Source organism: Arvicanthis niloticus, chromosome 1 (assembly GCF_011762505.2).
Source record: "Arvicanthis niloticus isolate mArvNil1 chromosome 1, mArvNil1.pat.X, whole genome shotgun sequence".
NCBI lineage: Eukaryota > Metazoa > Chordata > Mammalia > Rodentia > Muridae > Arvicanthis > Arvicanthis niloticus.
In genome coordinates this window covers 39,433,044-39,455,971 of record NC_047658.1, presented here as the reverse complement: position 1 = coordinate 39,455,971, position 22,928 = coordinate 39,433,044, and the positions used below count along the sequence as shown (strand labels likewise).

The 22,928-nt window shown below is 46.2% G+C and overlaps 1 protein-coding gene across 2 annotated transcripts in view; it reads right to left on the bottom strand.

Annotated features, from left to right (window-relative positions):
• Window positions 1-22,928, bottom strand: part of Adamts17 (ADAM metallopeptidase with thrombospondin type 1 motif 17) — a 303,487-nt gene that overhangs the window by 165,766 nt on the left and 114,793 nt on the right. For both annotated transcript variants that reach the window (XM_076935565.1, XM_034511269.2), the window contains exon 8: window positions 5,072-5,177. In XM_076935565.1, coding sequence (XP_076791680.1) covers window positions 5,072-5,177 — 106 coding nt within the window. The remainder of the gene's footprint in view (window positions 1-5,071; window positions 5,178-22,928) is intronic.

The window sequence follows — 22,928 nt, the reverse complement described above, 5'->3', positions numbered from 1 at the left end:
TCTGGGTTTCCCTGAACCTAGAAGATCATCTCTTTCTGGTGTATTTCCAGCCTCCCCCTGAACCAGACACAAGCTCCCACCAACCATGAGTCTCTTCTAGGCCTACTGCCACAGTTGACATGACTTCTCAAAACATAAGAGGGTCACACCAATTTTCACAGTCATTTTATCCTACAACTTCAACTCTGATATATCTAGAGAGAGAGAGAGAGAGAGAGAGAGAGAGAGAGAGAGAGAGAGAGAGAGAAGAGAGAGAGGAGGGAGGGAAGGAGAGAGAGAAGAGAGAGAGGAGGGAGGGAAGGAGAGAGAACAAGAGAGAGAGAGAGAGGAGAGAGAAAGAGAGAGATGTGCACACACATGTGCACGCAAATGTTATGGTGTACAGAAATCCAAGAAAGTCAGAAGAAAGTATCAAATCCCCTGGAGCTGGTGTTGCAGGCAGTTGTGAGCTGCCTGACATGGATGCTGGAAACTGAACAAGTACTCTTAATCACTGAGGCATTTCTCCATCCTGAGACCATACCAAAAAAAAAAAAAAGTGCTACAAATGTCACAAGAGTAACCAATCATGATTAAATTCAGAGCCTACTCCACAAGGCTGAAGTCACAACTGGCATGGTTAATGGAGCCAAGAGCCCATGGCTGGATAGGTCTTATGTCGTCTGGGAAAACCCACGACTATTATTCTGTTAAGTGGACATGGTATTAAAGTGCCTACTAAGTACTTATCTTTATACCCATAGATAGAGCAGCTCTCAACCCTCTTCGGAGAAGCTTCTTTTTTGTAGTAGATGATGAGTAACGTGAAGACGCACAACTGGTCAACTTTTAGAGAAAACGAGAACACAGGGTGCCCAGTCATAAACAGGACAATCTACACTGCACCCTCTTCTCCCAAGGCTCAGGGATCATCACAGAAAAGGGATTGGAAAGACTGTAAGCCAGAAGCAGTGACTGACTACAAAACAGTATTTTCTAGGTACAGCAGGGCAACCGTGCACACATAAACCCACAGGAGCTGTCCCTGTCAGCTTTAGACCTACACAAGTTCAAACCAGACAAAGTCCCAGCATGGATGAGGGAGTTGGTCACAAAGCCCCAGCTCTAGTTGATGGCTACGGGGTGAAAAGTCAGTTTTCTTCAGGGACGTGGCTCCTAAGGGGCCCACCATCCATTGACTAGCCTGTGTTCATACACATACTGGCAGCATGAAGCAGATGCAATGGGTTTAAGAGAGATGAGAGGAAGAGTGATGAGAGTGAGGGGGGAAATGGGGTGTGATAATGGTGGGGCACACAGAGAAGAAATTGATGGGGGTAGATTTTAACACATTATGTGCATGTATGAAACCCGTAGACAATAAAATGTTGAGTGCTACTTTTCAACACTGGTGCTAAAATAATAGCTAAACAGTATCTACCTCACTAGACTTACTCACTTAATGGATGTGAAACGTCTAAGTACACGACCAGTAAATGAGTTCTGATTTGGCCTAAACATTGTTATTATGTTACCAATTTGTATCCTTTGTGAGTTATTGACATTGCCAAGGCAAGAATCGTCTATTTAATTTACAACCGAGGACACATGTGATTGTAAATTAAGTTAGAGCCTTTTACGGTACCAGATAAATCAACTTTTGATTAGTCAAGATAAATCTCTTGCAGGGCTGGAGACGTGGCTCAGTGATTAAAAGCACCTGCTGCTCCTCTAGAAGACCCAGGTTCAAGTCCCAGCACCTACCTGGCAGCTCACAACTGTTTGCAATTCCAGTTCCAGGGGATTTGACACCCTCTTCTGACCTCCTTAGATATCAGTCAATCAAGCATATGGGTGTATACACAGACACACACACACACACACACACACACACACACACACACACAGAGAGAGAGAGAGAGAGAGAGAGAGAGAGAGAGAGAGAGAGAGAGAGACAAAACACTCATATACATAAAATATTTTTTAAAAAAGATAAAACTATTCATATATACAAAGAGACCCCTGAGAAAGACTAAGGAGGAAGCACAGTTCTTGGATGCTGAAAAGAAGCCCCACCTCTGCCCCACAGAGCTTTTCGTTTTCTTAAAATCAAATTGGAAGTAAAATCATAAAGTCAGCTGGTTCACTGTTTAACAAATGAGAGTGTGTGGCTCACTTAGGAGGTGACTATTCTATTGCAGTATGATCAGAGGGCAGCTGCTCACAGGGGTTCTGACTGAAGGCATGCTGGTAAGGAATGGGAGAGCCACTGAGACCCAGGCATAAAGACTCCACTGGAAGCTTCCCCTCATCAGAACTGTGTCAGTAGGGACTAGCGAATCTGTGCCTTAGTGAGCCTCTCACATAAGTAAGCGGACACAGAGTTGGACTGCCTGCTCTATCCCAGAACACCATCCGTGCTGTTGGAGTTTTGTGTCTCTGAAGCAGTTTGGTCTTTGGCTTTGTTGAGAGTGTAGGCCTTCCCTTTTCTAAGCAGTCCACAGGGCCCACTCCCAGCCCCCACTATTTTGAACTAGGGTGACCAGAACGGACCTCAGAGAAGGATTGTGTGGCTTAGTAGGTGGGGGCTGAGGTGAGGAGGGTGTTACTGCCCAACAATGACACCACTCAGACAACAGACTTCCTTGGGAAAACTGTAATCACTAGACTAGGAGGAGGCCAAATGCTGGCAGAGTTTATTGGCTTTTATTCACAATAGTGTTTGTTTTTGTAGGTAATTAGAGTTTAGTAGCAAGCTATAAAGAATTCTCCAAGAGACTGTACATAGTCTATAGCTAAAGGGTACTGAAATCTGTGTGCCTGTGTCTGGCCATTCCTCTCTGCAGACCTCCTGTGCTAAGCAGCCAGTGTTTGGCCCAACAGGTTATCAGGAAGAAAAGGCCTCTGTGTTTTCATATTCAAGAAGCAATACCTTCATGCAGCACTCGTGTGTCACAGTGTATGTGTGTGAGCAGTATGCTTGTAGAGACCATAATGCTGGATGCTGCCACAGGACACTGTAGTTCATATACCAGTATCTCAAATCATCTTTTTTCTTTGTCATTTTTTAAATTTATATGTATTCAAGCATGCCTGTGTGAGTTTCTGCTCATCACATTCCTATAGGTGTCTGCAGAGGCCAGAGGAAATCAGATCTCTCATAACTGTACTAGTGATAGGTGGTTATGAGCAGGCAGTTGTGGGTGCCAGGAATTGAACCTGGATCCTCTGTAAAGAATGATACATGCTTTTAATCACTGCCTAGCAGTTTATTGGTTTTGATTCACCATAGTGTTTGTTTTGGGAGATAACTAGAGTTTAGTAGCACACACACACACACACACACACACACACACACAGAGAGAGAGAGAGAGAGAGAGAGAGAGAGAGAGAGAGAGAGAGAGAGAGAGAGAGAGATATTGGTTATGGTCTCCTGTTCACTGCTGTGTACACTAGGCTAGTCAGCCTGTGAACTTCTGAGGATTCTGATGTTTCCACTTGTCCATCTTACCACCAGAGGGGCTGGGATTGCAAACACATTGCCTCATCTGGCTTTACCTGGGATCTTCCTTGAGTGACAAGCACGCTTCTGTCACCAAGCCATGCCCAGCTCCTGCTCCTTCAGATGATCTTATTTGACCTGACCATTCACAGATTACAAACAACCCAGATGCTCCTCGCTTTCCCTGCAAACTCTGTATGCTCATGGCTATTACACAGCTGATGCACTGCCAGGCACTGAGATCGGCTGGTTCTTTGACAGTCAGAGAATGCCTGGCAAGGCCATGGTGATCTGTGCTCACCCCTGCCCCTAGTGAGTCACTTGGGTATGGCGTTTAAACCACTGGAAAGCAGTTATAAATGCAATGAAAGATAAAAGAAAAAAAAAAATAGAGAAGAAAAAAACCAACCCAGCATTGGCCTAGTGTTGTCACTAAGAGTCAGGAGGCAACATGAGCAGGAAGCCAGGGTGTATGTACATCAGAGCCGAGCTTGGCTAGCTTCGTTACATCAGGTCCACAAATACCATGTTCCTCATGCTACACACAGCATCCTCTTTGTCTGTTCTTCCTCTTTGTGCCCACATCATGGTATCCACCAAGTCCAGAGGAGCCAACTGCCAAACCTCTCACAAATGGCACCAGATAAACAGAACAAAAGAGAAAGAAAGGCCCAAAATACCACCAGGGCTTCAGGAAAACAATTGCTTTTCCATTCTTTGTATACACTGGCTTTATTTGTGCAACAATTAGCCATAACAGTTAAGCCGCCCCCGCCCCTTCCTGTGGAGGTCATTAGAAAAACTTTACGGCTATTTCCCTAGAACTCGATTTCCATTTACATTCTATACAATCCAATATAAATTTTTCCACTGTTCTCTGTGCTCAGGTTTCCTCAATTCAATTTTTTTTTAAGTTCTTACACAGTCATATCACAGTTCTTCCCTTCAGAGAAACATAAAACAGACATCCTTTCTAGCAGAAAGGGTAAACTTTGAGGCCACGTTTGTAGAATAGACTGGCTATCTGCCCCTGAGACTTCCTGCAGGTGATTACAACCCCCTAACACCCAGTTTCCTCTGAAAATGGAGGAGGCTGCCTCAGATTCTCCCGGAGGAGGCACCTTTGGGTTCTAGGGCTTTGAGGTTATTTCATTTTAAAGGAGAGACTTTTGCATGTGCAAAAGCAGTTGCTGCTGAGTCTTCTAAACTGAGACGCTGAGTTCTACATTCAGAAAGTGGGCCTTCTGGAGTGAATGAAAAAAACAAACAAACAAAAAAAAAAAAAACAAAAAAAAACCAGAAAGCAAATAGTCCAAAGAGAAATCCAACCATTCTGAATGATATCCTTAGAGTGCATAAAAGGACTATGCTGAGCTGGGAAAAGTAGTAGTATAGCTAGCAACTAAGATGCCCAGGAAGACCTCACTGCTGGCTCTGAGAATAAATAAACTCGAGATTAATGCCTCCACATTCGAGAGCCCGTCTGTGGGGTGGACCTTTTTATTACAGAAACGGCAAAGGCACCAATCATATGGGAAGTATGTTCAGAGAAGAAGAAAGGAAGGCAGAACATCGGAGTCTGATACTTACTTGTGGCCCAGCTCATGTGCGATGGTAAAGGCCAAATTGAGACCATTGTCTTCAGCAAGCACACATTTCCTCTTAGCGCTGCACACGCCTCCTAAGTAAGCAATTCCTGCAGCAGAGACACAAAATACATCCTCTTCAGAACGGAGAGGCCCTGACCTCCAGGGACACCCACACAGTCAGAATCACGCACAATCTGGCAAGGGGGCAAATGGGGACACGGCTGTCTACCAGGCTGGTCATGCAAGCCTGGAGCTCCCCTGAGACTGGCTTATGCAGGATGCTTTGTATTCATCCAGCAATAATGTCAGTGAGCATAAACATCTAGTAAGCCCTTGATGTGGGTCAGTAGTGCGCTGTGTGGCTTCTCCAAAGCATTTAATTCCATTCTCATCACTGAGAATAGAGGCAACCCAAACCAAGTTTGGAAAGGGAGAGAGAAAGAGCTTCTCAAGGTCACCCGATTTGGCATTCAGGGCTCAGAGTGGGACCAGCAAAGTGGGGTGAGCAGTATGCAAAATTTAAGGAGGTGTCCTTTGGAAGGGCATCCTCATGTTTTGTACTTTGGCGTCCCCCACCCCCATCCTGACCCTCAGGGACAGAGGGAGCACATGGCAAAGGTATGTGCAAGAGGCAGCATACAGAGGGCCAGGAATGTGTATCAGTGAGCCAAAGGCCAGAGAAGGGCCTGGGGTTTCCCTGAGAAGAAGGCTCACTGGTGAGCGCTGTGTGTGCACAACATAACTGGCTGAGGAGAACAAGACTATTGTGTGTAGCCAAGGAGCAGGGGACGAAGACCCCACTTTAGCAGGCTGGCTCCAGGCTTCCTGCCGCCACAACATGTGTCTGTACTTCTGCTTGCTCTGTTCCCAGGATGTCTACCCTGTACCATCATCCAGTCACCTCAGGGCTTATAGCAGCTAGGTGTCCAACCCTCTGACCTCCCCTATCATTGGTTGGTCAGCCCAGGGCAGGCTGGCCTTCAGGAAGGTCTTGTGAGGTCACATTGGGTCACACCAGAGCTGTGTAGCAGTAACCTAAAATGATGAAGGCAGAGCATTGTGGCTCTTTCCTTGCAGGCTCAGCTACATGCTGTGATCACTTTAGGAAGGAGTGCCCGAGCACTGCCACCATGCTTACAGTCCACCATGCTTACAGTCCACCTGCTTACAGTCCACCATGCTTACAGTCCACCATGCTTACAGTCCACCATGCTTACAGTCCACCATGCTTACAAAGCTCCATTGTGCTAGAGCCTAGGACCCCCTCAGTAATTTTCCTGAACTGACTCAGGAGGGACAGAGTCAGCAGAGAATGAAAGAGGTTCCATCTAGGGGGAACTATCTCATGAAAAATGACCTCCCCTTCCCTATATAAAATAACCTCATCTCCTTAGCGTGAAGCCAGCCCCGGATATCACTGTGCTTCCTGTGCATTTGATAGTCATGGTCATACTTATCTTCCCCCTTCAGAGCAAGACTGGAAATGATGCCCGAGGGCCCCATGAAAAAGAAAATGAAGGTTTTTCGGTACAGCTGAGAGGTAAAGTGCTTACTGAGCAAAGTGGGGGCCTGGGTTTGGTCCTCAGCATGTAAAGGAAAACATTATCAAGCTGGTACACACAGGCCATTCCCTCCTTCTGAGTCCCTTCCATGAGGCACAGAGAGGCTGACATGCAGGCTTTGCAGAGAGATTTGGTTCTGGGGCTCCCAGTGGGTGACACAGTCCACGTCCCACATGGTGAGCAGCTGTACTGTACCACAGACCTATTTCTCTCTGCAAATGTGCAATCGGTTTGGCCAAGGCTGCAGAATTCAAATGCAGCAGCAGCAGCAGCAGCAGCAGCAAAGAAAGAAATTAAATGCTATTTTGGTCTGAAAATGCATTCTATGTATGTGGACTTAACAATCTAGCACTGAAGACAATGGGTTGAAAGAGAACATAGAGAAAGCATGCGATCTGGTGGTCTGTTGCCTTCAAGGGCTTTACTCTGGTCCTGTTATAAAATGCATTGTGGGTTGCTGCTGAGAGTTCACCAGTAAGTAGATATTGTTACTCAGTCCTGATGGTGTGTGCAAAGGGGACACACACACACACATATAAACACACACCTTCACACACACATGCTAAGACACACACTGCAGTGGCTGCCAATAAAGGTTACAGCCACTCTGGGTCAGTGCATCAATTATAGGCAATCAGAAGCATACATTCTAAGGCAGTCATGTGGTGAGAGAGAAGAAAGGCACAATATGGCCAGATGTGCTGAGCTTGCTGTCCTGAGCATGCCTGCTGTGGGCTCTGCTGCTGAACCAGCAGACAGTAAATGCCACACAAATACTTTCCCGGGTCCCGGCATCCCTCCGCTCTCTGAGCTGGCAGACTGAACTGCCCACTCCAACAGGACAGCACTATAAGCAGGAGCCAGCAAAAAGCCTTCCAATAATTGCATTTTAATTTTTCCAAGGCACAGATGCTTGGATTAAAAAAAAAAAAAAGAAAAGAAAACCAACTAGAAAACAAAGGATCAGTTTATTTATAAGAATCCTCTTGCACAAGGGTGGATTAAGGGCCATTGCTTCTAATGATTGATCGCAATCATTACCAGCCTGGTGATAAAACCCAGCAAAAGAAAACACATAAAAGAAAACAACCCTTGATCACAAAACACAAGAGCTGTGTGAGGTTATGAGCAAGGGCGTTGAAATGCTGCGCACGTGTAAACAAAGGCTGAAGAAAGTCCCAGGTTGCCATAAATGCAAGATCTGCTGGGTAAATAAATGGTAATTAAGCCATGGCGCTTCTGTGGAAAACAGCATCACCAGTGTTCTGTGCCTCATGGAAAGAAACAACTACTTGAGGGTAGGAGTGCTGGAGACTAGGGATGCCCTGGTCTAGTCTGGATCAAGTGTTTCCTAAATGCCCAGGGGTGGAGCTCACTGGGGTGGCATTTTGGGGAGGTGCCTAGATGGCAGGCTTGGTGGAAGGCCTCTAGGGACTACACTACTGAAGGGGACAGTAGGGCTTAGTCTCCTGCTTTTTTTTTTTTCACGCTGGCCATATTGTGAGCAATGTCTCCACTGTGTAACTCCAACCATTGCATCCAGTACTAGCACAAGGGGGCCTAAGAGAATGGGGCTGACGGACATCCACTGGAACCTCTACAGCCATGGTCAAAATAAACCTCCCTTCTCTTGGGGATTCTCCCCAGCAGTGCAAAGCTAACTAACACAAAACTTGATCACCTCAGGTTCCGGAAAGTACCAAACCAGAAGAGGCCACCCAAGTCCACACGGGTGCTTGTCAGAAACAGCGGAAAAACTACTTTTCTCTGCATCGGTTTATTTGAAAACCAAAAAACCCCTCTGCAACGTCTGCTTGATAACTTCCCACTACGGAGTCTCTTTAGCTGCAACTCCCACCAGCAAGGTTTCTTACGTCCCACCCTGGTGCTTCCTGTGACGTCACACTTTCATGATTTAAAATTTCTCACAAAAGAAATCATAGCAGGATTCATTTTTAAAACACCAGTCCCGCATGCTTGCATAGTCCTTGGGACAAAAAGAAAGCAGGAAGGCAACTGCCATTTTCCAGCAGTGTCCCTCCAAGAACAAAGCCGCCTGACCCATCCCTGTGGAGGAAGACTTTTTTTTTTTTTTTTTTTTTTTTTTTGAATGGGCAAACAGAGGCTCAATAGCTAGCTGTTCAGTCAGTGCTAATGTTAGTCAGACTCTCCTCATTGTGACAAACACCAGAGACACACCCAAAGGGATAAGTTTTGGCTCACAGTCCTTAGAGTTTTCAATCTGTAGCTGCCTAGTCTCACGTGTGAGACTGGCGAGGCTGCAGCTCAACGGCAGGTAGACACAGTGGAGCAGAACTGCCTAGTTTATAGAAGCCAGGGAGCATAGCAGAGACAGACAGAAATCTGGGCACGATGATATCTCCATTCCAAGGTATTCTCCCAGGGACCCACCTCCTCCAACCAGGACTTGTCTTCCACGGTTCCACCACCCCTCAATGGTTTTAGATCTGGTAATGAGTGAGCCATTGGTTAGGACAGAGCCACCTCTCTCGACATGCTCTCACAGACTCACTCTGTGAGCGAGAGATGGGAGTGACTAATCACCTTGTTTTATCTCCTTCTAATGAAGTTAACAATCAAGATTGACTACGATGTTGGAGCTGGAGAGAAATGAAGGACGCTCTGCCTCTAACCACCTCCGTCGACAGCTGGCACTTCCCTCAAAGCTTGGCTGACAGACAGCAATGAATACACTTGGGCTGAGGGTATTTTCATACATCTTAGTGTATGCTTACAGACTGAGGTAGGAGGCATAGAACAAAGACTTCTTCTGTTTAAGACAGAATGCTCTTAAGCCTAAAGATAAGAAGATTCCAGAGATGCTGGGATGTGGTAAGGGGATTAGAGAAATTTTAAAATCCTTTCCCTTTTCACTATGTTAAGTGACACAATGGGCTATTGAGTTGGATCAGGAGGTAAAGGTGGTTGCCTCTGAAGCTAAAGACTTGAGCTTGATCCCTGGAACCCACATAGTGAGGAGAGAGGACCAACTCCCACAGGTTGTCCTCTGACCTCATCTCATGCATGTGTATGCCTCACCTTGCTATAAAATAAAGACATACAAATGTAAATAAGAAGAGGCCAAACGAAGTTCTTATATTGGGCTTAAATGTCATACCATTAACATTGCTATATATTTCATTTATTCAGATAACAAAGCAGAGGAGGTAGACAGAAACAAAAAATAACACCCCACTGGATTTTGGTCCCAGATGTACAGCTCTGCAGAAAGCGAATGATGCAGGAGGTTCCCAGTCAGCTCAATGGAACATGGAACTGCATGTGGGGACTTAAACAGGAGTTTGTTCTGCCTCTCGTGAACCCCTGGGATAAACAGGAGGAAATCGCATTTCAAAACCCCAAATGCTGAGTGTAGGAATAGAGGGCAATAATGAATTCTTTTGGTGCCAGGGATGTTTAATTCATTCCTTCAAAGCAGCTGACAATGAGCATCAGAGCCCCCATCCCGCCTCCCTAGCCATGCTGACCACACAAGGCCCTCCCTCCCTCCTCCCTGTCTTTGTAAGATCACAGTGTCAGAGAGGAAATTGGGTGGAGAGGCTTAACTGTTTTCTTTGTCAGTAGAAAGCTGCATGTAAGTTTATAATTCATAAACTTGGGGCTGTCTATTCAATCTGCTCTAGAGTCACAGAACAAACACTGCACAACCGTGTAAACCTTGTTTCTCCAGTAAATCACGGTGTGTAAACTGTCTGCAGCTGTTGGCCTTGCAGCACAGTAGTCAGATGCACAAAGCTCCGCCTCTGAGCTGACAGTCGGGTTTTCCTTGCCTGCTGCAAATCTTGCCAACTCTGATCACCGAGCCCTCATACTACCAGGAAAAGAGAGTGATTAGTATCTACTCGTTTGACGTTTCTGTCAGTGTCGAGTATGTCATGGTCATGCTTATTGACGATGGTGTATAATCTGGTAGAGCTTCAAACAGTGCGAATGAGTGTAATCGAACTTGGGGTATAACATTTAAGAGCAAATGTCTTAAAAGTCCAATAGGTGACAAAGGGAAAATAGATACTGTTGATTCTCATCCATAATGATAGGCAGGCCATACATACATTTTAAGTAATGTGTATGTCTCTCTGTGTGTGTGTGTGTGTGTGTGTGTGTGTGTGTGTTGCTAGGACTCAATCCAGGGCCATATACATAAGTCAGTTGATTCTAAAAATTGCTCTGACCACTGAATTACAAATACTTATGCCGCACTTGGGTAAAATAACAGGATTAGTCTTATGCGTCTTTGGTCATATCAATCTATAGTTACATTCCAGTGTAAAGATACTTTGTTTATTATATATTGTTGACTCATTCACATTAAAGCCACCCCATGCAAGTCGTGCTTGAACAGGAGTGCTCAGCTCTCCTTCTCTCTCAGGATTTTCCCACAAGGCCCTGTAAGGCACATTCTGGAATCTTGCTCTTAGAAACAATGCACATGAGCATGAGGCTTGGAGGCCATTTGAAACAGTGAAATCACAAAGAAGGGGGTCACAAAAATGCAAAACATGCGGCACCAAGTACACTGAAAAGGGCACTTGTTATGGTTTGAGAGTTGAAACAGCAAGGCTGAGTGTGGCCTTGTTCAACCTCAGCCGGGAATGTGCCTGTCCGGTGACTCAGAGCTTTCACCGCTCCACACATGTCCATGAACGACTGCCAGTGACTAAGATGCAAATACATCTTAGCAAGCAGCAAAATTAAATCAGAGTACCCTAAAACAAAAACCAAACCCACAAACAAACTAACAAAAAACCCAGGTTGGGCAAAATAAATTGTTTATCAGTTGCAATAAAAAAAAATGCCATATTCGTCCCAGCACCACCCCTTGACCCACTTGGGTCATCTCCTCTCAGTCTGGTTTCTGAAATCAGGGATTCACCAGGATTCACTCAGTATGCAGGATATCATAGCATTGTGAGTCACTGGTCTCCCGAGGAACCCCAGAGGCCCATTGGGAGCACAGAGTCTAAACAAAGCAAAACAAAATAAAGCAAAGCAAAACAGAACAAAACAAAACAGGCAGCACTATATATGGTGAGGCTCTGGCTGGCAGGCAAGAGAAGTGGCCAGGTAGAGATCCCTCTGCCTGGGACTCAGAAGCTCTGTGATACACATCTGCTGTGTCCTGACTTTCTGCCTCACCTTGGGGCATCTATCTCCTGGGGTGCAGTGGATTGCTCACCAAGCCTTTGCTTTACCTTAGCCATCCCTCCACCAGGATATGCTGTTTGCTCTCATCTCTCTCTCTCAGTCCATTAGGGTTGGTCATGTAGAAAGAAGATAAGTTAGCCAAGGTCTTTATTTCTATACTGTGTAGAACATTAGAACAATGACCTCAAAGGTCACTGGTCTTTTTCCTAAACAGACAATGCTACTGCCAACAAGAATACCCACGCCTTACACCCACTGACAGAGAAGAACCAAGGGAAGCTGAGAACTTTAGTAGCCCACACAACATTAGATGAAAGAGTAAACGGGCAGGCTAAAGCTTTAAAAATGTACACCCCTGATAGTTCAATAGTTCTGATTTTGAGCCTCAATATAATGACAATATGGTACTGACATAAGAAAGACATACAGATCATGGGAATGGGACTCAAAGTCCAAAAATAAATGATCCCACCCATGTTTGTTGATTGTTGACGAGGGTACTACAATCATTCAATTAGCAAAGCACTAGCTTCTCAGTAAATGGTGTTGGACAGTTAGGTAGCCACACACAGGAGAAAGGTGATGCCCTACATCACACCACACACCAAACTTAGATTGCAATGAATGAAACACAAAACTACAAGTAGCAGAATTAGAGAACCATCAGAGAGCAAGAAAGGAGATTTTCCTGGCCTGGGGGTAGGCAGTGCCTCTTCAGATGTAATGGTTAAAGCTCAAGTCAGCAGAGGTATAAAAGCCCTATTTTCTGCAACAGAAGAATGGCCGGGAGTGAAAGATTCAGGGAGTGGTATGGGGTCACCTTCATTTCATCTGCCAAGTGTGAGCATGCTGACACATTCTCCATGGAAAGTTCCAGGCTTTATGATTTGATGCTCACTTGTATAATCCCAGCAGCAGCTCCACAGGTGACCTGAGCTGGTTGATGTGTCCCAACACTGCATGAGGCACTGTTCTGTCACAGGGTGTTCTTGGATATAAGTCAGAGTCAGGAGAGATCATGTATGCTAGGTCTTGTTCTCTATGGTCAATCTGACCATCCAATATTACGGCTGAGGACACATGCTCTTGGCTGTTTCCCAGGCATGGCCAAGCTCCTCGGCTTTGGAAATTGTGCAGCAGGTTTTGAACCAGAATCTGAAGGTCTCTGGGTTAGATCAGTAAGTAGCAGTCAATGAGCTAAATGCAAGGAGTAAATGCCTGTGGAATTCATAAATTGGAAGCAAAAAAGTTTATCCCGATGGTTTGCTATACTTTGTAGAAATCAAAACAGGCCAGGAGAGGGCCTAGGGGAGAGAAATAAGTAACTGTTGATACTCAGCAGACCACAACCAGTGTGAGCCAAGTGCATGGACAGTCTCCCCAGATTTCCCACCCTCGAAACAAGATGGTACTTTTGTACACAGGGCCCACTGGGTAGGAGGGGACTCCAAAGCAGCCCGTATCACATTTCTCCAGTGACCAATGTGACTGACCTTGGAGGACCCCTCAAGTGTTCAGGGGCTTCTGGAACAGGCAATTCAGCAACAACAGTCCCTGGCAGGTTCACCTCAGGACACGGGAGGAGCCTTGAAAGTTTCTTGGTCTGACAAATACTTCATCAAGTGTTTCCTGACTCTGTCTGTGATGAGCCAGGCACAGATTTTAACTGGAGCAAGAACTGCCATGTGGGGAGAAAAGACCTCCAGAACATGGTTGTAGCTGAAAGATGAGAGCTCATGTAGAAAGGTGAGCAGAGAAGCCCTCGGTCAAGCCCCTGGACCCAAAAAGTGGGAAGTAGGGTCTCTTGAAGAGACCTCAATCTGGATCTGGCCTCGCTGGTGGCTGGAGTCACAGCTGCACAAGGAGTCTTCCCTCCCTTCCTCCTTGTCACCTGTTATAACAGAGGCTCCCCTTGCTTCTGTTTACTAAGCAAACATTCCTAATCATTCACCCGGGACCACAGGAGCTTCTTTGGTCAGCATCTGTGGGCAGTGTTAATGCGTGCAGAGGGTAACATGAGTCTCTATGTCCTGTTTCAGAAGACCTCTGCACCTGCTCATGTGAGCGCATCAGAGATGCTCAGGACTCATCAACAGTGTGCCATTCAGGAAGCATGGTCAGCTAACGTGCCTGTACTCCAGCAACAGAACACCCTCCCCCACGTGTATGTGCAACAGGGTTCTGGGAAGGCAGCTCAGGCCAGCAGTCCTGTAACCTGGCAGCATGAAGTCAACGCCTACATTTTTTTTATCCTAACAGAATACAATAGACTTTGAAACTGTTTTAGGGAGCAGTGGAAGCCATTTTGTCTTTGACAAAGACTCATGATGTTGCCCAGGCGGGCCTTGATCATGATCATTTTGCCTTCAGCTCTCTGGCCTCACCCTCCACCTTCCTTCCGGTTTCAACTCCTATGTGTTACAGATGTGTGACCACACCTGGCTGAATTGTGAAAGCTTTAAAACCCTCACAATCTATTTTTGGCCTATAATTTAAATATAAACTTTATCAGTCCCCACCAGTGGCTTTAAAATCCCTGTCTTCATATATATATATATATATATATATATATATATATATATGTCAGTCCCCACTCCTTTACGGGTAAGCTAAACTGTCTTCCCTCCATCTAGGGAATGCTGGGATTTTAGGTGGAAGTTAAGCTGGGAAGAACCTTACCTAAAATACCTTTATGGTGTGGGAAATGGTACACTTCAGGCTTCTAAAAGGTCAGAGATCCCCAAGGTAATCTGAGTTGATCTTTTTCCTTCGAATACAAATGTTACTTGGAAGGAGGGGTACATTCTTGATCCTGAGGCCTGGTCAAGCATATTGAATCCTGATCTCTCAACATGTGTGCTTGAACTGAATTTAGGACACTCTTCAAACAAAGTCATGAAAGGGCTACTAAAGTATGAGGGGAGAGCCTGGGAAAGGCAAAGTGCTGGCGGATGTGATGTGTTTGAATCCACTCTGACAGAATGTCTGAATCAGCCTTGAGGAAGGAAAGCTCTGTCTTGGCTCACAGTTACAGAGACATCAGTCCTTAGCTGCTTGTTCCATATAGTTGGGGAAAAGATTATGATGGCAGGAGCATGTAGTAAACAGGGAACAGAAGGAATGAATTATGGGAAGAGGTCAGTGCAAGATATGGCCTCTTAAAGACATACTCCCCGTGTCTCACTTTTGCCTACTGGGCCCTAGTTTATACCATTGCCACTTCATGGTAATGCTACCAGATAATTCATCAAGGGATTTTCTCACTCATTAGGTCAGAGCCCTCATGATCTGTCTGTGTCTGGAAATGCCACATCCCCATAGGTGTCTCTGATTCCCCAGGTATCCCCCAGTCCAGTAAAGCTGGCAAGGAAGATGACCCATCATGTGGAGAGTAAGCATGCACAGGCCATTCCTTCCATTTGTGGCAGTGCCTTTCCTTGGTGCTATGATAAAACACCCTGACAAGCGTCCTAAGGGAGAAAAGACTTCTGCTGGCTTAGAGGTTGACGGTACAACCAATCATGGAGGGGACACCATTGTAGAAGGAACATGATGGGGCAACTGGTGACATTGCATCTGTAGTAAAGAAGCAGAGAAATATGGCTGATTCTCAGCTCACTTCTCTTTTTATTTAGCATAGGATCCCAGCCCATAAAATGATGATGCCTTCAACAAGGGTAAGCCTTTCTGTCTCTAACCTAACATAGGTTGTCCTTCACAGGCGTCCCCCAAGGCTCGTCTCTTAGGTGATTGTAGGTCCAATTGAATAGACACTCAATGGCAACCACCACACCAGGCATCACTGACTAAGTGATATTCCCTGAAACCCAAAGGTTGACTCATAAGAGTAAATATGACTTGATTTGAAGACACGGCTTTTAAGGAAGCAATTAAAGTTAGACAAGTTTTAATAGTGGGGCCTTGATGGAACTTCTGTCCTCAAAAGCAAAGGTACAGACACAAGACAACCAGGTGACAGACTGTTTCTTCCCCTGCTTTCTGAGTATGCATAAGCAGCCTGGCAAGGCTGTAGTGAGAAGGTAGCCATCCATAATCCAGGAAAGAGGGCCCTCACCAGAAAACATGTCTATCCCACTTGATTTCCAAACCTTTATAATTATGAGAGAAAAAAACCCCAGCTTATTACTTATATCACCCAGTCTACGATACTTTGACAGGCAGCACATGTAAGCTGATCTACCTAGAGTGTAGCCCAAAGTTCAAGCAGAAGTGGGTCTACCATACTCACGTGGACGATTTATAAGAGGAGTGTGGGGCAGTGGGCTGTGAAAAGCAGCTGGGTGCTTGGTCGAGCATAGGCCTAGAACTCCGGACCCTTATTGGACGGCAGGTGTTCGGCTCTGCTCCCAGGCCCTGGTTCTTTTCATTTAGCTTCAGCCCTCCACAGCCCCTCCCACGGAGAGGTCTATGGCCATCAGTCACAAGGAACAGTGCCTCAGGCTCTCCCACATGTAAATGAGGTATCTCCAAGCTCTCAGACCCTAACCCACCCTGAAACTGTATATAAGGGCTCTATTCAGGGGAAGTAAAGTGGGCGAGAATCATCCTGGTGTCTGAGAGTTTCTGTCACAAGAGCTGTAAGTCTTGGGGAGAGATCTGCTCTCCCGGAACCTGCCTGGGACACCAAGCTGCATCCTTGCCAGCTAGCCGGCTTCTTATCGGCTCAGCGTGGAGAGACAGGTACAACACCTGGGAGTGACCGCGGCGACAGCAGCGAGCATAGGCAGCAGCAGGGGCAGGCACTCTCCCCTCCCTGCTCGCACTCTGTGCCCTTTGGCCCAGACCTCCTGCACCAGGCCAGCTGAAGACCAAGGGACAGTGGAGACAGGGGCGGAGACAGCAGCAGAGACAGTAGTGAACCCTCCCTGCTCTCATCCTGTCCCCAGCCGGGAGATCGTTGTGGGATGCCCTCCGGAACAAGGGACCCACAGAGGAGCAGATGCCAGAACTTATGGGCCTCACTGCTGCACAGCACTGGCCCTGGACTCACTATGAGAACCAGCTTGATGCTCAGAACATGACCAAATAATCAGAAACCACATTGGAAGTTACAGGTTGACGACTAAACCATGGTCAAATGAAAGCGCTGATGTGCCTGTGTGTGGAAACCCTACAACACCCCAATCAGCTGTATTCAGGGGCTCACAATCGGCCTTCCTTGGCCATTTGGCAACAGGATGCACTGCAGAAAGAAGACCTTACCTCTGCTTCTACTGGGTGAGTCTCAAGGACAAGAGGCTACAAGGCATCTAGTTACTCATGGTTGGATCCAGCAAGCATAGAAGCTTCTAGTTTTCACTCTTAATCGCCTGAAACCCACCCACAAATGCGATTCAGAGGACCCAAGGGAATTACTGCTACAAAGGCCCAGGAAATGGTCATGTTATGAAAAGGGCTGGGCACAGTGACAGGGCCTGTGAAGGGGCACCTACAGGGATGATAGCTGCTACTGTTTGACCTGGGGATGGTCACAAGGATGCTTGCTTTCCAGAGTAAGACACGAGGTTGTGGTCAAAGCGTGGAGAATGGAACCCAAAATAGGCCACTAGGGTATACCCGGGGGTGGAACTCTCTTGATCTTAAATTGAATTTCTAGCTTACAAAGGTACTTTCATTTTTAAATATTTACTGAGTGGTTGTAGGCATTGTTATAGATGTTTATATGTAAATTATGCCCATTGATGTTCACAAAATAAAGCAGAGATGCAAGTAAATAACATAGGAGACAGTGGCCCTCACTTAGCAACCTAGAAGTAATCAATGGAGAATTTAAGGCCATGTTACATACATTGGTCAATGTCCACTCTTACCCAACTTCTGCTGTGTCATGTATCGGTCTCCAATTGTATGAGTTCTTTCTATAATTCACCTTTGTGTCATCCAAGGACCTTTGCAATGCTATAGTCCTGAAATTTACCTCAGACAACCCTGAACACCAGCTTCACCCCCTTCAGACTAACCTCTGCATCTCTAATGGACGGATAAAACACAAGTCCCGCACCGAGATGGTTGCCAAGTTAGCAAAGAAAAAGAGATACTTTCTTAGGATAATTAAAAACCCACATTTTTTTTTGCTCAGTTCTTAGGCCATTCTCTTGGGGGATGGAATGTGCAATTTTAGGGAAGCTGGGAGCAAGCATGAGTGCTTGCAGTCTGGACTTTATTCTAAGTACCTCTCAGGCCTCTGTTCCTGAGCTATGAAGAAAGATTCACACCAGACCCCAAGCAGCTCCAGATATCGCCTTCATAAACCACACCTTACCAGGACACCATAGCCCTTCAACTAAGGAAGTATTCTTTAACATGGGGAACCAGCTGCTATCTGAATATTGATCCAATATTCATAAGCTAAAGTCAGTGTTAGACCTGAGGAGGAGAGCAATTCCACAGCAGTCTGATTAAAGCAAGCCATATTTAAAACTGGCCATGGGGCCGGGGGTGGGGGTGGGAGGGGGGTGGGGGTGTAGGGGGGGAGGGGTCACAAGTTCAGTATGGGTTGAAACACATGGTTTGCAGGATACATTCAGCTTAGGAAACAGAAACTTATTCTTGTAAGGTATGACAAGGTATAACAATGTGGCTCCTTAGCCACAGCGTGGCTCCTGTTCTGGTGTCACATCAACCTACCATGACAAGCCCAAGGGAGACCCTGGGGCCATCTCAGCCTGTGCTGGACAGGAAGTAAAAATGAAGATATGCCATTTCACTAAGAAGTGTGTGTGTGTGTGTGTGTGTGTGTGTGTGTGTGTGTGTGTTCCCTTAGAAAGAAGGTGGATAAGGACTATGCAGTCCAGTAAGGTGGGCACCAATGACAGAGGAAACAGCTGATCTGTGGCAATTGTCAGCAGTCAGGGCAGCCAGCCAGCGTCTGGGAATTTTCAGTGGTGGCGGTACAGGGAAAGCATGGTAGGGAGTCTCTGGCCCTGCCTTGGAGTGAGGTCACTTCCTTGCTCTCTGCTTACAGACGCAGCTCATCACCAATGGCTACTTTGGGTGTTAGGATGATTCCAAACCACAGAAATAGCATGTGTGTCAGGGTCTGTCTTTAGAATGTCAAAACGAGAATAAACAAATGTGCTTTGGCTTTTAAGCAATTTCACACATTTCATGTTGCCTCTGTACCAACGGTGCTGCCACTCGACACCCCCAGGGCCAAGCTCCTGTTTGCACTCTGCTGTCCTCTTCCCACCCCACACTTAGCCTACCCCACACAGGTCTGGCCAGCCTAAATTAAGCCTTCTCAAGTTTCCCTCCCCTCGGAGGTCTAAAGCTCACAGGCCCACTCAGCTCGTTCTAATTCTAATCCATTTACCATTTCCTGCTGCTAAGAGACTCTGGAATTTGTTTCCTTTCCCGTGGTCCCAAGGCCAGACCTTTGTCATCACCTTGAACTTGGATTGTTAGGAAATCTCCTCAGAGGTCACTTGGCTTGTTACTCTCCTCCCAGATTGGCCTTAAAAGTAGGGCCTCTGGTGGTTCCTCCTCCTGATCCTTCCTGGAGACACTGCCCCTTCTCAGGGTGATGTTGTAAGGGAGCTGTGTTTACTGGTCTAGCCTAGCTAGCTCCAACTCCAGTGAAATATCCTCTGTGGAGGATATCAGGCAGAGAATGATAGGGAACCCCATAGCTATGTACATACCTGCACATACATGCATGCAGATACCCTCCCCACAGCACTTTAGTACAGGGTTTGGAAAGTAGCTGCACCCCAGAAACAGTCAGTTCAGGGACTATTGCATTTCTGTACAGGCAAGCCCAGCTCATCTGAACCTGCAGAGAAGAATGTCTGTACCTGTCACACATACACATGCAGAAGCATGAGTTTGAATGCATGTGTGTGCAGGCACACACACACACACACACACACAGACACACACACACACACACACACGTACGCACACATGCACGCACACACGCACGCACGCACACACGCTCACAGACATCAGTACCACACTATAGAAGATACTATTCCTATCTTGACTCACAGATGGACATGGACACACACCTACCCTCACACAGCGGGAGGGTACTTTACCCAGATTTTAGTTACTACCAACCAAGAAGAACCTGCCGAATGCAAACACTTTGGTTGAGAACCCTCCTTCAACTACCACAGAGGATGTAAAGTCTCTGCTTGGTTGGGGGGCTGCACAGACAGCTATACCCAAAGACAGATTCACAGTCAGGTCTGTGCATAATCTGTTCCAGGGACCACAAGAGATGGTGACCACCTACTCTGCAAAGGCCAGGGACTTTCTTATTCAAGCAGATTAATAAGGTTCTCTCTCACACAGGCATCTTTAACCCCCGAGACTGCACATTTTAGTATTTCATGTATGGATTTTTTTTGCAAAAAGGTTTCTAGTGTTCAGTAGATTTTCAAAGGGTTCCACAACTTCAAAAAGTTGAAAGTACTTAAATACAGGAATCCCAGGACACAAAGACATTCCTCTGGAAAAAATCTCAGTATAGCTACGCCAGACCAAAAGATCCTGGGAAAATTACCCCTCGGCCCTCAGGGATTACGCAAGCATTCCTCAGAAGGTGATAACCAGTGGAGTTTTGGAGAATGTGTTTCTCTTTGCCAGATCTCAACGAACTGACACGTGGAATGAATGAGGCAGGGTCTGTTATGACTCACCAGCAAAGTTACTCTTAACAGAACAGCCAAGGTAATGAGAAGGTTGAGGCCTGTGTTTTGTCACCTCGGTGCAAGCACTTCATTGAGAAAGCATCTTGTATTGAGCATTTAGATTAAACTGGGCACTGTGGGTGTAAAGTCAGAAAGAAAGAGCGAGCAGATGAGCGTGCACACAGACACAGTCACATACTCAGATGACATAAGTACAGATGGATCTTGACTCAACCCACTTTGGCTTTAGAATGTCACAATGCTACCTGAGCCATAAGCATATAAGAGAGGCCAAAACTTTGAATTTTCATCTGTGCCTGGGCTACTGATATGGAACCCAGTGTTGTTTCATGACACTTTAGCAACAGCCAGCCACGAGGTCATCAGTGGAAACAACCCAGGTCTTACACTGGACTATGTTTCTTAGGTAGATTAAGTGTACCCTATGTATTTTTTATAGCTTAGGGCATTTTCATCTGAGGATGGATTCGTTGGGACACACCCCTTTGTATGTCAAAGGCAATCTATATGAAATTCCTGAGTGTTAAAATATATATGTGAGCCTTGAAAAAGAAACCACTGCAGTCTGCAGTCTCCCTGTTGAGGCTGTCTCTTCAGGGCCGGGTTAGGGTGGGAGCCGCTGCATCTGCTTCTCCTCCTCCTCCTTCTGCTTTCTCTTCTCTTCCTCCTTTTTGCCTCCTCCTCCGTGTCCTCTTCCTTCTGTTTGTCTTTCTCCCTCTTCTCCTCTTTCTCCTTCTTCTTTTAAATTTTTATTGATTCTTTGTGGGTTTCACAGCATGCACACCAGTCCCACCCATCTCCCTGTCCCATCAATCAATCAATCAAGCAAGCAAGCAATCAAAACAAAGCATAGAAAACATCTCATTGTGGAAGCTGTAGTGTGTCACAGTGTGTCCTATAGTATACCTCATTGTCCACATATCTGCATTTGCACATGTTCATTGGAATGAAGTCATTTGTCTGAAGCCCTTGGCTTCTGACACACCATCAACTGGACCCTCACTGGGACTCTTTTTGGTTATCCTGTTGTTGCCCTGTGTCAGATCCTGCAGCCTTGGCTCAGCAGGACTAAGCCTTTCATGCATTCCAACAGTTCACACATGATGTAGACTTGGCGATGGGATAATTCAAAGGCCTGGATCTGGGCCTCAGTGGTAGTTGAGCTGCTCAGCCTGCCTGCTCTCCCTTCTCCAAACCACCAGCACAAGCTCCCCAGCATTGCTCCAGCTAGACCACCCAGTGCCGCCACGTCAGAAGGTAGGGTCAGCTTTCCTGCTTCCGTGCCCTTGGGGCCCACTCACCCATTCCTCCAGAGCCAGCTCGATGTTCTGCCCAGTCAAGATGCAGGGTCCACTCTCCCAAGTGCTGCAGCCAGTGAGGGGCCAGCGCTCCCCTTCTCACACCCTTCAGGTTGGCCCACCTGTGCCTTTTCTATTAGGGCCAGCTTCACTGTGTTGCCCAGGTAAGGTTCAGGGATTGCTCTCCCAAGAGCTACAGAGAATAAGGGCAAGACTAGCTCTCCTGCTCTCATGATTTTGGAGATGAGAACTGACTACCACAGGTGTTGAGGGGCAAGAGGGGAGGGCACCACACACTCTCTTATTCCACCTCACCAGTCAACTGTGCTGACAGAGTGAGCTGCAGGGCCCACTCTCCCAAGTGCTATAACTGGCAAGCGACCCTGGGGCTGCTTTTAATGTTCATCTTTTTATTGTATCTTGGTGCTTTTGATTACGATGTGTGGGCCTGGGAGTATATGGCAATAGATGTGATGCAGAGGAAGAATACACATTGATGATTCTAAGTAACTATCTTTGCTTTCAGGAAATTAGTTCTTCCACAAAAATGAATTTGTTGTAGATAACACGATCAAAATCATCATATAAAAGCATATATCTTTTTGGCAATATAGCTAATTGATAAAAAGATAATAAGATTACATACTAACCATGACTGCCTTAAAGAAAAAGAACAGAGGTCTGCTCTTTCACTTTCATGACTAAATTCAAAGGGCCATTTCCTGCTGCATGCCAGTAGAGTTCATACACATCCCACGAGGATTCCATACACTGCCCATCAGCTTTTAAACAGAACACAGCGGCGTTCCCATAAGGCAGCCTGGTGTTGATCTATCATAAGCAACCAACTACACAAAACCCCCAGACAGCTCCATCCCCGGAAAATCTTCTGAGGCAGTGTGGAACTGAATACACTTTTGTTTTCCTTCCTTTTCTCTGACATTTTAAAAAGCAATACTAATGACCTGGCCACTCCTCCACGCCAGTATTGGAGATCACATCATTCTCTGTTCACTCGTCCAGGCTGCCCCATGCAGGAGCCTGAATCTTTTCTGTTTTTAATGCACATGTGCACCTGAGGGTGGAGGTCAGAGGATGACCTTGGGCACCATCCTCAGGAATGTTGTCTACTTTCA